The 17,395-nt window shown below is 37.2% G+C and overlaps 1 protein-coding gene across 1 annotated transcript in view; it reads right to left on the minus strand.

Annotated features, from left to right (window-relative positions):
- The window catches only part of AKAP13 (A-kinase anchoring protein 13), a 332,091-nt gene that overhangs the window by 64,037 nt on the left and 250,659 nt on the right, over positions 1 to 17,395 (minus strand). Inside the window, 4 exon segments of the mRNA XM_032623794.1 lie at positions 420 to 612; positions 2,543 to 2,608; positions 5,834 to 5,887; positions 8,101 to 8,471. Coding sequence (XP_032479685.1) covers positions 420 to 612; positions 2,543 to 2,608; positions 5,834 to 5,887; positions 8,101 to 8,471 — 684 coding nt within the window.

Consider the following 17,395-nt stretch of genomic DNA (forward strand, 5'->3'; position numbering starts at 1 on the left):
GAGACAAAGAATTTTTCTTCCCCAGGAAGGAGAAACTTAGGATATGTTTTTGAGAATTGGGAAATTTAACAATGGTAAGTAATACACTTCAAGACTCATTTTACTACTGGCGTGGTAAAAGAAGTCCTCAGACAAGAAGAAAAACTCAATTTAATATCCTGGATACTCTCCTAATTTCAACATGTTTGCTTTGCTGGAATATTTAAATCTATGCAGATTAATGGCATTCTCTAATTAGTATTAAGTGCTAAAAAACTGCTGTGTGCTACACTGAGAATATTATATAGTGGGTAAGTAATCATAGCCCCTAGCGTTATATTAACATAAATCTTGCCTTCTTTGTTCCTAATATGAGGACCTATTAGGGAAATAAAATTAATTTTTTCCAAATTAGCAACATATACCCATTTCAGCCTTACCTGCTGATCAAACATCCTATGTTCTCTCTGGCCTGATTCCAGATCCTCTTCTGAAAGTGACACCAACGAATCACCCCTTTCCTCGCCACTAAAAGGGTGTCTGAGCTCTTTGGTGTTCGAAGAGTTTACTTCCAGAGATGAGGATGGCTTGTTTCCAATACCAGCTCCTCCTGTCAAGCCTTCTAGACTGAAACTGAACACAGAACCAAGAGTTAATTCATTCTATTTCTGAGTTTCAGAAAGGAAGGAGGATACAAAATCCCTTTAGCTGTATCTCCCTTGCTCATAACTATTTCTATGTCACCCAGCAAAACCATCTGCAAGGGCATGGCCATGAGCGCCACCTACCATTCTCCACAAATATCCTGGTATGCTGAGAAACACACTGCACTTAAGATTTTTTTTTTAAAACCTCATTCAACTTATTCAAATGCTGAACCACTTAAGGTCATTTTCTCAGATATTTTTCAATATACCATATGGACAGGCCACATCAGCTTACTGATCTTTTATTCATGTGTGTTTTTTTCCCTTGATCTGATGTGATCAATCTTTGCCAGAATCTGAACTCTGCAAATGCCAAAGAATGAAATGGCACAGAGAGAATATGAGCATAAGTAACTTCCAGAAGGCAAAGAGGGAGACCTAGACTTGCCCTTGCATCCATCAAGTGGACCTTTATAACTTTACATTCAACTATAGTCTAGTTGACCTTTATAACTTCACAGGTATGCATCCACCCCCAGAAATCCCACATTACGTAGGAGCATTAATATCTGTGCACACCTGCCCGGACAACAACTGCTTTGACAGGTTTCCTGAGAATTGTTAGCTGCAGACAGGCACATGTGACATCTTAAAGGGCAAAAGCTGAAAAGCTACTGCACCTAAAAGAGGTTTAATCCCCGCCCCCCCCCGCTTGCTTAATACTGACAAAGGGGAAAAAAGCAAACTTAAGTTTTGGTATCTAAAATGGGATCCCTGGAATAGACTATGTGGTTTGCGGAATGAAAAGCATTTTTTTCGTAAGCAGGAGGCTATAGAGAGAGGTTGGCCATCTATCATCCTTGGGGTTGCTAGTCAGAATAATTCACATCCGGTTACAACTGGATCTCAGAATACAGCTGTAGCGGACCATGTCCTCAGTTACAAGCATCTGGAATTGTATTTGAAGGTATACTGAAGCTATTTAGTTATCTCTGCTCAAAGTTAATTGCTACAAAAAATTTATGTATGCCAGTCTAGAAGGGTTTCTATTCGCTCTTTTTCCCCATGAATTACTTACTATGAACTGAAACCGTACGCCTCTATTTTCTTGAGTGAGTAAATTAAACAATGGACTTTGTTTTTCTTATTTCAATATGACAATAGAAATCATGACTAACTACACATAAATGTCTCTGTAAAACTCATTTTCAATAGCAGGGATAAGAAGACAGACTAAGTGAAGAAATTTAGTTTTCTATTATGAATTATTTGTAAAGCCTGGGAAAGGCAGATCTATGCTTACCACAAAAGTTAAACCTGAAAATGTTTTAGTAATTAAATCTGGCTGCTTAGTTGAGAGAAGAATATGCAGTGATGAGGAATCTGTGAGCTTGGAATCTAAACAGATTGGTTGGTGGTCTTTTGTCACTTTGTTATACAGCAACAACTAACACAACATTGCAAAGCAATTGTATTCCAATAAAGATGTTAAAAAAAATAAAGAGATTGGTGGATTTGGAAGTGTAAAAAGATGAGTGCCTCTTATTAGCTGCCTTATTTCTGTTATTTTTTTCCTCAGGATGTAGGAATTCCTAGGATCTGGGAATTAGGACAGATCAAAACAAACAGAAAAGTGATTTATCATACCACGGAGACAAGTCTGTGCAGAAAACACCAAATCTATAGCCACTTGAGCCAAAAAGGATGCATCAGGGTATATACCATCTAACTCCTAGGCTGTACCCCTTCAACTGGATCAGTGGTGCCCACAGCAGAGGCAGCAGAACACTGCGCTCACAGCCAAAGCAGGCTGCCATATGCATTCTAGCCACACAGAAGCCAGCTCCAAGCCAAAAGCTCAAGTGCCGTATTTTATGATTCCCCCTTTGGTGGCTGGACACACAACAATACCATACCTTCTGTAATTAAAGTCGGCACTCAGAGCAGCAGAGTATTGCACACCAGAAGGACACCAGCTCATACTGGGGATGACATCAAAGGAAGAAACAGAAATGGAAGAAGAGGAAACAGGGATGGGATTATTGGGTTTAAAAAGAAAGGGCATGGTTAGAGACAAACGGATTTATCTGATTATCAAAAAATTAGGAATGTAACATTGATTTAGAACTTAGAAAATGCCTGGAACAAAAAACATGGAAACTTAAAATTGTTCTACTGATGTCTATCTCCATAATGTGTTGGAAATGACTACGTGAATTCTTTACAGGATAACAAGTCCAATCTTGGAAAACCAAGAATTCCTTCTAGAGAACACTGAACAGAGAATCCACCCTACATGTGGCTTCTTCTTTGTTCCAACCTCCACCACTGGGGACAATCCCTCTATAGATCCCACCACTCCTACAACTCCCTCACCACAGTATCTCCAATCCTTAACTAAAAGGAACGATGACAAACTGCACTAGGGTAGGCTCACTGAGTCATCAGTTTTTTTCATGTTTCCATTAAGGATCCATCTAAGCCAGACAGTTCATATATCTTTCATAATGATATCCAATCAACACTTAGATTCACCTTCAAACCCTATTCACTAGGCTTGTAAGCTAAAGATAAAGCATATAACAATGATCCTGTTTCCTTGTATTTTAATGATAATGAAGGGATTTCTTTCCTTAAAAAAGAAAAGGGATTTTATAGTACTGAGTGAGCAATGTGTCTCTTAATTTTAGGTTTGTATCCACTTTCCCACAAGATTTTAAAAAATCCACTTGATCATCTATTTCCTTGACTATCTCAGCACTGATATTTATTCTCAAGCAGCAAGAACAGAAAATCTGGGGTTGGAAATGCTAAGTAAACATAACCAGCCAAAAAATAACCAATTCAAAATATGAGATACTCTGTGAAAGGAGCTGCATCCATAGGAGAGGATTTCTGATTAACAAAAGCTATCATTTAAAAAATAACACTGCTACTACCTTGGCCTTAAGGTCCTCAGTGACATGCTTTGGTTTTAAGAAGGGGGATAACAGTAAAACCAATCAGCTTCCTGAAGCTTCAAATGGGAAGACCTACAGACACCAAAAAAAACCCACCTTGTCTTGAATACAGCTGATAACTCTGTTTTGTTGACAAGTGGGAGGTTTTTGACAGACGAAAAAAGACAAGGAAAATGGTGGGAGAATAAATATGAGCTACCTCTATGGATCCTCTAAAAGTAAATCTTTAAAATAATATCATTAAAAATAATTTAAATGGTAAAACATTTTAAATCAGATTAAATTAATAGTACAAAGCTCACAAATGCAAAAGCAGATAGTGGAAATACACACCTGAGACATGTCTCTACTAGTCTGCTAAGCAAGACCAGACTGACTTATAATTTACTTGTGTGAGGGAAGCAAGACTTGATATAGTTTGCAGACACACGTGAGATTCAGAAGCCCATTCTTTGAAAATTAATTTTATATCTCTAAACTGTTAATAAAAGGTATATTATGCCTAAATAGCCAATTTATTAAAAACAGAATGGAGAAAAAATCAGTAACTGAATATATTTTGCCGATTTATCATTCATGAAAAATAAAATATTGTCTTTCTTCCTATAGATTTAAACTTCCCTTTACTCTCAGAAAATGACAATGATGTGAGAGACTGGGATGAAATTTAGGATGAAGAGAATGAAGAACAACAGGGAGACAGAAACCATGTCCGAAAAGCTTTTCTAAGGATTCAGGAAGGAAGCTGCAGATGGTCCTACAGTAGCAGAAAATTCCTTTCACAACTAAGAGTATTTTTGAGAGCATCATAATTTCCTCAATTCCTCAACTGGGGGGAGGTAACAATTCATGGTTCTTTAGCTTTGAGATTTAGTAGTTCCAGATTTAAAAAACAAGAACAAAAACAAGTATCCCGCTCCCCCCACCTTTTAATACTTGTTGGAATGTTTCAATTTTAGAAGCTAAGGCTTAATACAAAATTTAAAATTATAACCCATGTTCTTCCTACAGAAATATGACTAGGGATGAAACCGTCACTGGACCTGCTGTGATGGCCGTATCTACATGCTAACCTGGACTGTATCCAGCAACCTGTCATCTTCCAGTGTCATCCAGTGCATGATTTTAATAAGTCCATACTGGAGAGTTTAAAAGAAAGTCAGACAAATATATCTCTAAAGGTTTTAGATACTTCTACTGAAAAAGGCATTTAACAACTTGTTCCCCTGGAGAAAAACTTAGCCAGGTTCATGATTATCTAAGATTCATGAGAACATTTGTATTTGAGTTCAACTCTGTGCCTAAAATCTGGAATTAAAGGAAACACCCACTTGAAAAAGATGAAGTGGGAAAGAAAGACTGTTATTTGCCTGCTTCCCAACAAACAGCTTCAGCTAATAGTTAAAAATACCTTTTTACAAGTATCTCCTAATATGAGACACTAACAGTAATCAAACCATCGTTTTTAGACTTCTAAATTTTTTTCCAAACAAGGGAAGAAAAAGTCACAAATGACTTCTGTACGGTAAATATAAAACAAAACTCAGCATTTGAACAATTTAAAGCAAATCAGCACTTTCTGGCTAGAAATGACTTTTCAGCTTATAAATCACTATAATTTTTAGCTTCAAAATTTTATGTGACAAAAAATAATTAAGGAATTGAAAGACTGAGAGGGCCCCTGAGAAATCAGCTGATGCCTCTTACTTGCTTTAAGGAATGACCACATCAGCAGTGGAATGGAGAGCGCCAGGTGGCCTAGGAAGACAGGCTTTCATCACATTATTAAAGAACATGTTGAAAATATTTTAGGGCCTGTACATGAGCACACTCATGTTTCTGGTTCTTTCCCTTTTTTTGGAAAGAAAGAAAAAGTACTCCCCAGGGTCCATTACATAGGCACAACAGACACTTCTTTGAATTCTCCTGGATAAAGTTGGGGAGACCCTATTATCAAAATGATCTGAACACCAAAAAGCACAAGATGGAAAAAGTATGTTTTAAATTGTTTTTCAAAAAATAAAAGTAGAATAGGAGAAAACTTCAAATTCGAGAAACCATTTCATATGGAATGGACATTAGCAATTAATAAGTACCTGTATTTTATTTGTCTGAAGCAGACATGACATTACTTAAAAATAGACTGTTTAATCATAGATGAAGCAGAATGAGATGCTTGTTAGTATAAGCTCAAAGGCAAACAGTTAGTCCATCAAGTTAGTGACATCAAGTTAGTGAACTCTGTACCTTCTCCTATGAATGGGAGGTCTCCTGACAACATCCCCAAGAACTCGCATTGAACTGAAAATGAATGGTGGAAGAGGTCAGTGTCGAGTTGAAATAAAGTGGATACAAATGCATGAAACATACAGACATCACACTGGGAAGAGACACAATGGCCAAAGAGAAATAGTTCAGGGAGTAAGGGAATGAAAGAATGTGGAATCAGGAAAACATCATGACCAAAAAGGCCTGATAATTTCTGAGAAGGGCTACTTTGCTCTCTCCTTGCTCCAAGGAGTTAATCAGGTGACCAAGAATGAGGTTTATTAAATTATAAAAGTAAAAGGATTTTTAAAAAAGGCCATTCAAACTTTTAAAAGGGTTTTCTTAAGACTCTACAATTCAGGTTACACTATATGTAGATAACACTATAAGAATTTGTCAAACTAATTAAAGTGAACCCTAACTCTCATTCCATTATCTCCAGAGGTACTGGCACAGTGGTGCTAAGCAATCCTTAATGATAAACTCAAACAGGAGGTTCCATGGTATCACATAGGTTGAAAATATAAACAATTTAGGTGATATGGTTCTAATCTTAGCTCAGTCCTAAAATCATGTAATCTTGGGCAAAATCATTTAATCTGAGCTTCAATTTCCTCATTGGAGCTACATGACCCATGAAGTCACATCTAGCTTGGAAATCAAAGTCATGGCAAAGGGATCCATAGTGGTTTATAAAGGAAAACAGATTATATATAAAATAAATCCTCATTTCTCAATGTTGCCGTCATCTAAGACAAGTATATCCTGTCAAGAAGCTTCTCTTGCTTCAGGAAGGTAATTCTGGCTGTAGGGATCATTCCCCCAACCTTATTTTTTCTTGTGGTGTGAAGGCTTAAAAAAAAAAAAAAAAGTACAGCTTGAATAAAGCTGGGAAGGAAAGCTTTTAGGAACTGCTTTTTACATAATTTAGGATTTCAAATATATATAAAAACTGCCCATCAGATAAAGCAACAGCTTATTTTTAAGCTTAGCATTCTGAACTCCACCCCAGAATAATACGGAGTTCTAGAAAGAGCGCCTGACCAGGAAACTGGAAACCTGGATCCCACTGACCTTGGGTAAATGATATAAACTACCTGCAGAGTCTCATCTGCAAAAATGGGGTTAATCCCACCTGACTCATGAAGAGGTTGCAACATTACACGAGACAATGTGTTATTAAAAGAATCTGAAAAGGGTAGCAAGTCAGGAAGGTGTAAGATATGATGAAGGCAGGGACTTTGTTCACCTCTGGGTCTCCAGAACGTAGAAATGCCTGACGTGCAGGCGGTGCTTAATATATGGTGGCCGAATAAAAGAATAAATGAGCAAGTGAATTTGGTCAGATTACATGTACTTACAGCTATGAGCCAAAATATTAGGAGTGCAAGGAATTTTTAAAAAGCAAACAAACCAATAATTGCTGCTGGTGAACCGTTCTATCAATTGTTTTACACTGTCAGCCTCCTCCCTTGGCTGCTTGTCCTCATTAAGAAAGTAGCTTTGGAGCAGGCACACCTTTGCACATACAGTAGGCATCATGGCACTTGTTCTTTACACTTAAAGCCATCTGCTTAAATTCATCTAGGCAGCCAATGGTCAGAAGCCAATCCAACTTTTCTTAGAGCCTGCTTCCAAACTGAAGGTATGAGACTGGGTGGCACTTACAAGAGAGCCCCAAGACTGAGTGATACATGGAAAAACAGTAACAATTGAATGATTATTATGATCTCTTAAGGATTAAACACTGGTAATTTAGACTTCATCAAAACTCTCTGCACTAGAAACAGATGGCAATTTCTATGAAGCACCGTGAAGACTTAGATGCGTTGAGACTTTAAGAATTCATGTTTATTTCTTAATTCAAAACTGACATGAAACTATTCCCCCCCCCCCAATTTTCTAATCTCTGAATTTCATGAACAAATCTGGCCTGAACAAATGCTACCATTTATTAAACACCCACGTGACTGACATATTTCACTTGTAATCTTTATTATTACAAATATTTAGAAAGGCAGGTGTTTTACAGATGAGAAAGTTAAAGCTCAGAAGGGTCAAGTAACTTGCCAAGGTTATCCACATAGAAAGTTATAGAGCTAGAGTTTAAACACAGATTTTCCTGATTCCAAAGCCTATATTCTTTCTTCTATACCATGGTGTCTCCTAAAATCTTTTACTAATAATACCACCAAATCAAAAGCAAGCAGACACTGAGAGACTAGACAAACAGCCTGCCATCTCACCTCCGGTGGTTCATTTCTGCGTCACTGGCTGCGTTCTTCCCAGGACCCCAGCTGTGCCTCCGGAAAGGGGACAGAGAGCGCATAGAGCTCCTCAGGACAGAGCAGTTCGCAGGCACTTCAGTGATGCTGTCCATCTCCTCCTCTTCCATCTCACCTGAGCCAGCAGGCTCACTCTCACTCTCTCGACCCTCAGCTCCCACCCCATGGTTGTAGAAACCATCAAGACATTGCTGGTCTCTGGACCTGTTCAAATTTGAAATCTGGGGGAGGGACACATCACTGCCATGAGAAGAATGTCGATCCAAGGACGCTGTGTCATCGGTGGAGGAACTGGATCCAGTGATATCACAGGCCAACTGTTCTTCCTCAGGCTGTAATGGAGAGAAAGCACGTATGGTTGGAAATGGCAGGACCAAGCAGACAGCTCTCTGTTATTCCCCAGCGAGCCAATGCCTTTACAGTGGGTAGGACAGGCAAGATCACAGTTGGCTTCAAACAGATTTCTTTCTTAAAGCATGATCACAGATGGATTCAAACAGCCTCCAGTAAAGGTAGGGTTGAGGTCTATGCTCTTTTTACCCTTTTACTAGAGGTGCCAGATGGGAAGTACATCATTTTCCCTTTCTTACAGAGGAACAGATCTAATTCAAGTCAGTTTTTTTCAGTCAATACCATCAACTGAAATGAAGGGAAACTATGTCTCTGAGGTTTCTGCTTATGAAAACTCTAAATTCATACCATATAAAGTTTAGGTTTTCTTTGTTTTGTTTTTTTTTACAAGCCTTAACTAAAAACAAGGTAGTGTGCTTGGCTACAACAGTGATATACTGAAGTTTACATTCCAAAAGCAAGTCTAATTGTTTTCAGTAGCATTTTGAAAAATGCAGAATAGCTTATTATCCCACCTAAAGTCTGCCACAAATGCCCAAATTCTGGCCACAAACACCTAAATGCAAGAAATCTATCCCCTTTTTTCCTTTAACTGAGTACTGGCTGAGTTTTATCGAGCCAAACTGTACATAAAATAATCAGTCCTGGCAATGCAGCCTTTGATAAAGTGATGATGCTCTTTCCCTGGCCAACTTCTAGAGCCTAACAGGAATTGTGCCATTTTGATCCCAGTGGCCTGACATTCTCCACGTGCTGAAAGACACCAGAACACATAATTTGATGGGTGAGGGAAAGGTAAGCATCATGGCATTCAAAAAATAAATGTATCCAAAAGATAAGTAAAGTGTCTAAAAAGATACACGCTCACATTCTGAGTTACAGATGTTGGCACTGTACTGTCTTAATATCCTTATTTTGCATTCTTATGGGATAGGGAGCAAGGAATAGAGAAAGATATTCTGTGATTTTTTTTTTTTCCCCTTCACAGTATTTCCCTAATCAGTCAGTCTACTCAGTTTTAATTAGGAGTAAAGAAACTTACAGCTCTTCAAGAAAGATTTTAAAAATTATGGAAACTAATGAGTCCTGTTAGCTTTGAAACAGAAAACAACTCCCATACTAATGGGAGTGCCACTTTAAAGGCTTAACATAACACTTCAGAAGCACTGTACCTTCTGAAAGCATTCTTTATACTGCTGGGGCTGGATCTCACCAGCTCATATGAGCTTTTTTTTCCACCCTGTAGAATCCCGTTTCCTACGTTAATTGCTCTTTAAACGATGAGTGAGGGAAAGATGCGAGGGGACCACTGGACAGTCAGAAATCTGAGGCCCAGACTGTCTCATGGGCTCCCCCACCCCTCCAAGTACAAGAGAAGCAAGATTTGAATGGAGCTTGATTTCAACTTTTAAACTGCCCTGTTCTGTTATCTTAAAAAAAAGAAAACCAACCCTGTAAGGATAAGATCACCTTAAAAAACAAACAAACAAAAAAACCCACCCTGTAAGGATAAGATCTCAAAGACAATATCAGAAAAGTCCTCAGTGTTCCCTTCACTGGGCCACACTGTAAAATAAAACTATATGCTTTACCAAGCAGATTCTAAAACAGGGCAGGTCTTGTTTTAAAATAAAATTATCGATGACTCCTTTTAAGTTACTGAGCATTGACCTGGGCATCCTAAAGTTTCTATTCCTGGGGCCACTCTCCACAGAAAGGGAGACTATAAATGGTCATGAATACCAACTTTAGAAGACACTTTTAGGATGTCTTAGCTTTTTCACTGTACTGTGTTGAATAGTGTCCTCCTCAAGTTCACATCCTTTTCGGAATGTGACCTTATTTGGTTGAGTCTTTGCAAATGTTATTCGTTAAGATGAGGTCATACTACACTAGGGTAGTTCCTGAATCCAAAAGTAGTAGTGTCCTTATAAGAAGAGACAGCAGCCCCTCTGATACATTGCTTTTAGGACCTCCTGCCTCCAAAACTATGAAAGAATAAATTTATATTGTTTCAAGCCACCAAATTTGTGGTAATTGGTTACAGCGGTCCTGGGAAACTAAAGCTGCCTAAACGTCTAATTCTCAAAACAATACCAAGGGACAAGCAGAATGGGCATCAAAAAAGCAAAATGTGTGATGAGCCTGTTTTAAAACACACAAGCAAGGCTTCAAGAGATATGAAAGCTTTTGAGCTGAAGTTTCCATTTATCACACATTCTTCGTACAAGTTAGCTCTTCCCAGTGTGAAAATGACTTGCAGATGGTAGAATAGGTTTCTCTGTAAAAAGGAGAAATCTGCCTAGCATACAGCCTCAACATAGCCTTGTTCCTTGTGTGTGCTATGGCATTTCTTGGTGTGTGCTTTTAACTCTTGAGTTTTTAAAAAACAAAAAACACAAGATAAAAGACCTGGGAGTTTTTTCATAGTAACACGTGATTTCTTTAGTTTTGCATTCCTGATCCTGATTTAAGAATCAGGTTCACACAGTATAATATTCTTACACTCAAGTATTTTTGTGAGCTAGCAGTTATTATCTGAAAAGGGAAAAATAGGACAAATTCAGAAATTAGGACTGAGCTCATTTATTAAGTACTGAGGCAAATGGTTTTAACTTTAGACTGAATCTAAAGAAGGCTCTAAACTACTTTTTTCCAAGTTTTTCTTAGCATTCTCAAAAGAATTTCCCAACTTCATCACATCTTTACACTACCTTTGCAGACTAGAAAGTAGTCAGTGGTGTAATGAGAAATCAAACCCAGAGTATGGTCGTAGCCTTTCTACAGCTAGGTATGTGTCACGTGATGATCTTTAGATCTAAAGGTTAGAAATTAATATAAGGTCTGTTGAAAAGTATTGTCCATTTAAATCATGGATAACAGAGGAAAGAAGGAAAGCAGGTTTTTAAAACTTTTGAACTGTTTTTGCAATGTTCCCTTTCCAGTCCCTGAATTTGTTAGTGCTAAAGTTTCTAGAGATGTCTGCCAAATAACAGATGTGAGAACTACTACTTCCACCATTTTCCTCCCTCCTCAAAAAAGTACCAGATTTTGGGGGATGCTGTTTTTTCATTTATATTTATTAGAAATGGAAAAAAATTATGGCTTCTGACACAGACAGAATGTTCCATGCCTAATAGTTGAAGATCCTCTTAAGAGTTTTTGAGTTGTCAGTCTTTCTTCAGAGAGGTCTTTTCTCTTAAAATGTCTGCTAATTAGACGACTTTCAAGACTTAGGAAATTATTCCTGATTGTCTGGAGGAATGGTGCCATGGGATCAATTAAACTAACACATTTTTTAAAACTTAGATTTGAATCCATGTAAATCAGAGGCACTAGTTAAACTGATCCCATGCTGCCATTCCTCCAGACAATCAGGAATAATATCCCAAGTCCTATATATATATATATATATATATATATATATATATATATATATATATATATATATATGTAATATACATATATATAATATAAATATATATTTATATGAATACTTACGCATTTATATAAGAATGAAATATATGTATATATATTTTTTCATTCTTATAAACAAACGGCCAAAACAATTGTGATGAGTATTAAGACTGGGTTAGGGCAGAGAAGTAGAAGAGATGTTAAAAGGTGGAAACAGGAGAGAAGGGGTGATTGGGAGTCACGTATGTATGCGAGAAGGCAAGCATACTAGGGAAACTAAGACCAAGTCTACCTGAGACTGACACACAAATCGTTCCTCTCTTGAGTTTTCATAATTGGTTCCCTCCTGCATATAGGAGGACGGGAACACACACAAAAAACTATCATCTCTACCATCAGCTTCTCTCTCCTTGGGGTTTATAAAATTTTGAAAATCTGCAAATGGTTAACAGGCTAGAAAAACCCAATAGGCCTCAGAGAGAATGCCCTCTGAGCACTACAAAGGTATGAGAGTGGCTGGTCTTTCCAACACTAGCCTTATAAACAGACCGTTCTGGCTTTCAGGGGCAGGGGCTGAGTCCAACAGAGTGACCCAAGGATACTTGGGTTTTGCTTAATTTAAGGCCGAATAAACTAGAGAGAATGAAATTACAAAATAATTACATAAATAAAAGTTAATGTAAAAGTCCAAAACAAATGATGATTTTTATATAAAGCTTGAGAGAATCTATTACTTAAATATATGTGCAGTATAACTATTACATAAATTTGAATAATAATTATTTACTGGATACTCACCATGTGTGGGGCTCTATACTAAGTGATTTCGATGTATGATTTCTTTTAATCCTCACAACTATTTGCTTTAGTAGCTATTCTTATTCCCATTTTATAGATGAGAAAACTGAAGCTCAGTGAGGTTATATAATAAACTCAAGTTTCTAATTTAACTGATCTGGAGTAAGGGCCAGACTTTTTTTCTTTGTCTTTGTTTTTTTCCCTTCTTCTTCTTCTTCTTCAAGCTCTCCAGGTGATTCTAGGTACAGCTAGGATTCAATCCTATTGCTAAAAACTACAGAGCTGTTACTGCAGCTGGGGGCAGACAAATCAATAACAAGATAGGACACAGGTAGCAATACTATAAAAATGTGATAAGTTACACTTCATCAAAAATTTAAAAATTCAGTTCATCAAGACAGCATTATCAAAGTGAACAGGTAGCCATAGAGTGGAAGAAAATATTTTCAAAATGTAAATCTAACAAAGGACTGGTATCCAGGATACATATATAGAATTTCTACTTCTCAACAACAAAAAGACAAACGATCTAATTTTTTTAATGGGCAAAAGAGATGAACAGACATTCCATAAAGGAAGATACACACAAGTGGCCAATAAACACATGAAAATGTGTTTAACATAATCATTAGGTGTCAAGGAAAAGCAAATCAGAAACACAGTGAGCTACCACTACATGCACACCAGAAATGCTAGTCAAAGCAAAACAAAACAATTATACATGTTGCTAAGGGCGTGGTGCCACTATAATTCTCATTCTTGCTGTTGAGAATAAAAAATGGTACAACCACTTTGGAAAAGGGTCTGGCAATTTCTCATAAAACTAAACCTACACTTACGATATGATGCAGAAATTCCACTCCTGGGTATTCATCTAAGAGGAATGATAATATTTATATTTCATTTATATGAAGTTCTGAAATAGGAAAAATTAACTTGTGGTAGAAAAAAATCAGAACAGTTGCTGCCTCTAGTGGGTTAGAGAGGAGACAGACTGGGAAGGGGCATGAGAAAACTTTCCAAAGTGCCCATATCCTTACGGGCATTTAGGTTACAAAGATGGGTGAATGCATTAATCAAAGGTCACTGAGGTAGAGCTGTTATGGAAAACAGTATGGAGGTTCCTCAAAAAATTAAAGGCAGGACTAACTGCCATATATGATCCAGCAATCCCACATCTGGGTATATATCCAAAGGAAATAAAGTCACTGTCTTGAAGAGATATGTGCACTCCCATGTTCAAAGCAACATTATTGACAGTAGCCAACATATGGAAATATCCTAAGTATCCAACGACAGATGAATGGATATAGAATTATTCAGCCTTGAAAAAGAAGGAAATCCTGCCACTTGCGATAACATGGATGCATCTTGAGGGCATCATGCTAAGTGAAATAAGTCAGACACAGAAAGACAAATACTGCACGATCTCACTTAAATGTGAAATCTAAAAATGTCAAACTCATAGCAACAGGGAGTATAATGGTGGTTACCAGGGGCTGGAGGGGTGGGGAAAATGGGAAGACGTTAGTCAAAGGGAACATACTTTCAGTTATGAGATGAGTAAGTTCTGGAGACCTAATATACACTATGGTCACTATAGTTAATAATAAGGTACTGTATCCTTGAAATCTGCCAAGAAAGTAAATCTCAAGTGTTTTCTCCAGACACATAAAAAGTAACTACATGAGGTGACAGATATGTTAGTTAGCCTGATTGTGGTAATCACTTCAAATGTATGTATGTAATATGTAAGTATCATACATATGTGTGTTTATTTATATATATATATATAAACAACATGTCATACACCTCAAATATATATGATTTTTATTTGTCGATTATAACTCAATAAAGTTGGGAGGGAAGTCATTGAATGGTACTCTTGAGACTGCATACTTCATTGTATGTAAATTTTATAAAAAAACAAAAAACAACCACCCTATAAACAAATACTGAATTCTAAGTATTTAGGGGTGAAGTGTATTGATATCTGTAAGTTATTTTGAAGTGCATCAAAGAAATTAGATGAACTGGTAGGTGGAAGAATGAGAGACAGATGCATAACTATGTAACAAAGCAAATATAATAAAAAGTTAATTGCAGAATTTAGGTGGTGGATGTTCACTGCACAATTCTTCTAACTTTTCTGTTTCAGAATTTTTAAAATAAAATGTTGGGGGAAAAAATGCCTGACTGGCTTTCTTAACCAGTGTTACACCATATAGGTAAGATATAGATATGTATATAGAGAGGTGTAAACATTATATACACTTATATACACAGAAATATAGAAATAGCTATGCAGTTTATATCTTATTACTACACCTGAAGGAATCATGCTTAATATTGCCAAAATACTAGCCCTTTAATTTTCATTCACTTACTCGTCAAATACTTATAAATTATTATCTATTATATTATACACAGGACACTCTGCCATGTGCCTTGAAAATAAAAGCTCATATTTTAAAATCCTAATGTATGCCAATCACTTAATCCATTTATGTAAAATACTTTATTTAAGTATCTGACAGCAAGCATCAGCCCTGCTTCACAGTTCTGAAATTACAATAATTTCAATACTTATTCATAAGTGATTATAGTTTTTCTAATCTGGATTCTGTAAACATATTTACTTTTATCTCTAAAAGTTTAAAATAAAAGGTAAATTTCTGGCTTGGTGTTTAGGTACTTGCGAGCAAACTACAGCAATATAAAATAAAGGATTTTCCTTTAAGGGTTAGCATCTTAGGGGAGTTACTTTGATTTTCTTAATCAATTGTGGATATGTCTTATAACTTGGAGGAAAAAACAAGGTGTAAGGGCTTTACTTTATCTCTGGGAAAAGAGGCAGCAACTATCAGTATTTTCTGTGGCTTTCAATTATCCTTTTGGATAACAGAGTGGCCCAGATGGTGTATCTTATGATCACACTTTTCTTTCTTAGCTAGTGCCAGAAAGCATCCTAGGATTTCTTCTCACGTTAAAAACAAAATTTAAATTTTATGCTGTTGATCTATGGAAAAAAAGAACTTAGAAACGAGCAAATATCCATAAGAATAAACATGAAGCTCACAACACTCACCAAAGAGTCATACTTGCCAGGAGGCAGGCATACTGAGTGGAAACATAAGATTAAGTGGAAAGTTCTGACAAACATCGCAGGCTAATGTTAAAGAGACCTCTGTTAAGGCCAGAGTCACACAAGTGGCTGCAGGAAGTGACCTAATGCACCACTCATGGTTCGCAGAAAAGGATGTTGCAATGCCTTGCCTACAGATTATTTTTTAGAGAAGAGAGAGTGGGAGGGCTGGAGCCTGAGAAGAAACTCTGGGACAGTCTGATGTTTCACAGTACATGTTGTGTGGATGACCACAGAGGAAGGCTTTTAAGGAAGTAGCTGATGGCCTGTCTGCCACTGCCATGCTTCTATATAAAGCACTGGTTATTAAAGCAGGTGTCTGGAGGTTGAGAGCAAAATAACAGAAAATGAACAGATTTCAGAGTTAGGGCTACGTACAAATCTCAATTTTGTTACTTACCAGCTGAGTAATTTTGAGTAAACCTCTTTACCAATCAGAGCCTCTATTTCCTCAGTAGTATAATGAAGATAAAACCACCCACCTTGCAGGGTTGCTGGGACCATGAAATGTGATCACATACTTTAAAAATTCTGTTCAGTGCCTAGTATAAAGTAAGCATCTTGTACACATGAGTCTGTCTGTCTCCTTTTCCCTTCACATGTAAACCCTGGGTTTTATGAATGCTAGAGAAAACATTATTGCAAAACCTCTCTGTCACTAACAACAGTGGTAGAGCGGAGACACTACGAGGAAGGACCCTCCAAATCTCACCCCAGGCCATCAGACATTCTTCTGTCAGCATGAAGAGGTGAAAGTGCATCCGCCATTTCTCGACTTCCTGAGACACCCCAGTACGAAATGTTGGTCAAAGTTTATTCAGGGATATGCTTCAACCTTTAACAATTGTATCTGTCCAGTCATCCTGAAAAAACTGCCAAATCTAGCACTGGCCACTTGTATGAACAATCTCCTAAGTGCTTTTGGCAGTTCGAATAATTAGGTAAAATGTAGTAAATTCTAATTCTCCTTAGCTAGGAAAATCATTCAATTTAGTAACCAGAAATAACTATCATTCTGCAGAGATGGTAACGCCCAGGGCAAGCTGTCACGCACCTAGGAGGTTCAAGCAATTATTTCTTAATGGAGACGTTGCAATTTGTTAAAAATTTCTTACTAAGAAAATTTTCACACATATATAAATGTTTAACAAATCCTCATGTATCCATGACCCAGCTTCAGTGATTACTGATGACTGTTTTAAAGCTGGAACTTAGAGATATTATCTAATTTATTTATCTCGGATAAAAGCAATACATTTTTAAAGACATGCACCTTCGGAATGGTATTCCCCCTTGGGGGGAGGTGGACACTTTAGGAGTCCTTACAATGAAAACCTCAGAATCACAGTGGAAATTACCTAAATTCTGTTGGTTAAAAAAAAAAAAAAAAAGATCATATTGGTGTCCCTCTCCCTAAATAACTTCGGAGAAGGACAGATCCTCCCAGTTGTGTGGACTTTTCACTTTACAGAATCCCTTCTATGAGTAACAATGCCATGAGTCTTTCCAAGGCCCTCTGGAAGACAATGACCACAAGGAAAAGGA

Source organism: Phocoena sinus, chromosome 2 (genome assembly GCF_008692025.1).
Source record: "Phocoena sinus isolate mPhoSin1 chromosome 2, mPhoSin1.pri, whole genome shotgun sequence".
Taxonomy (NCBI): domain Eukaryota; kingdom Metazoa; phylum Chordata; class Mammalia; order Artiodactyla; family Phocoenidae; genus Phocoena; species Phocoena sinus.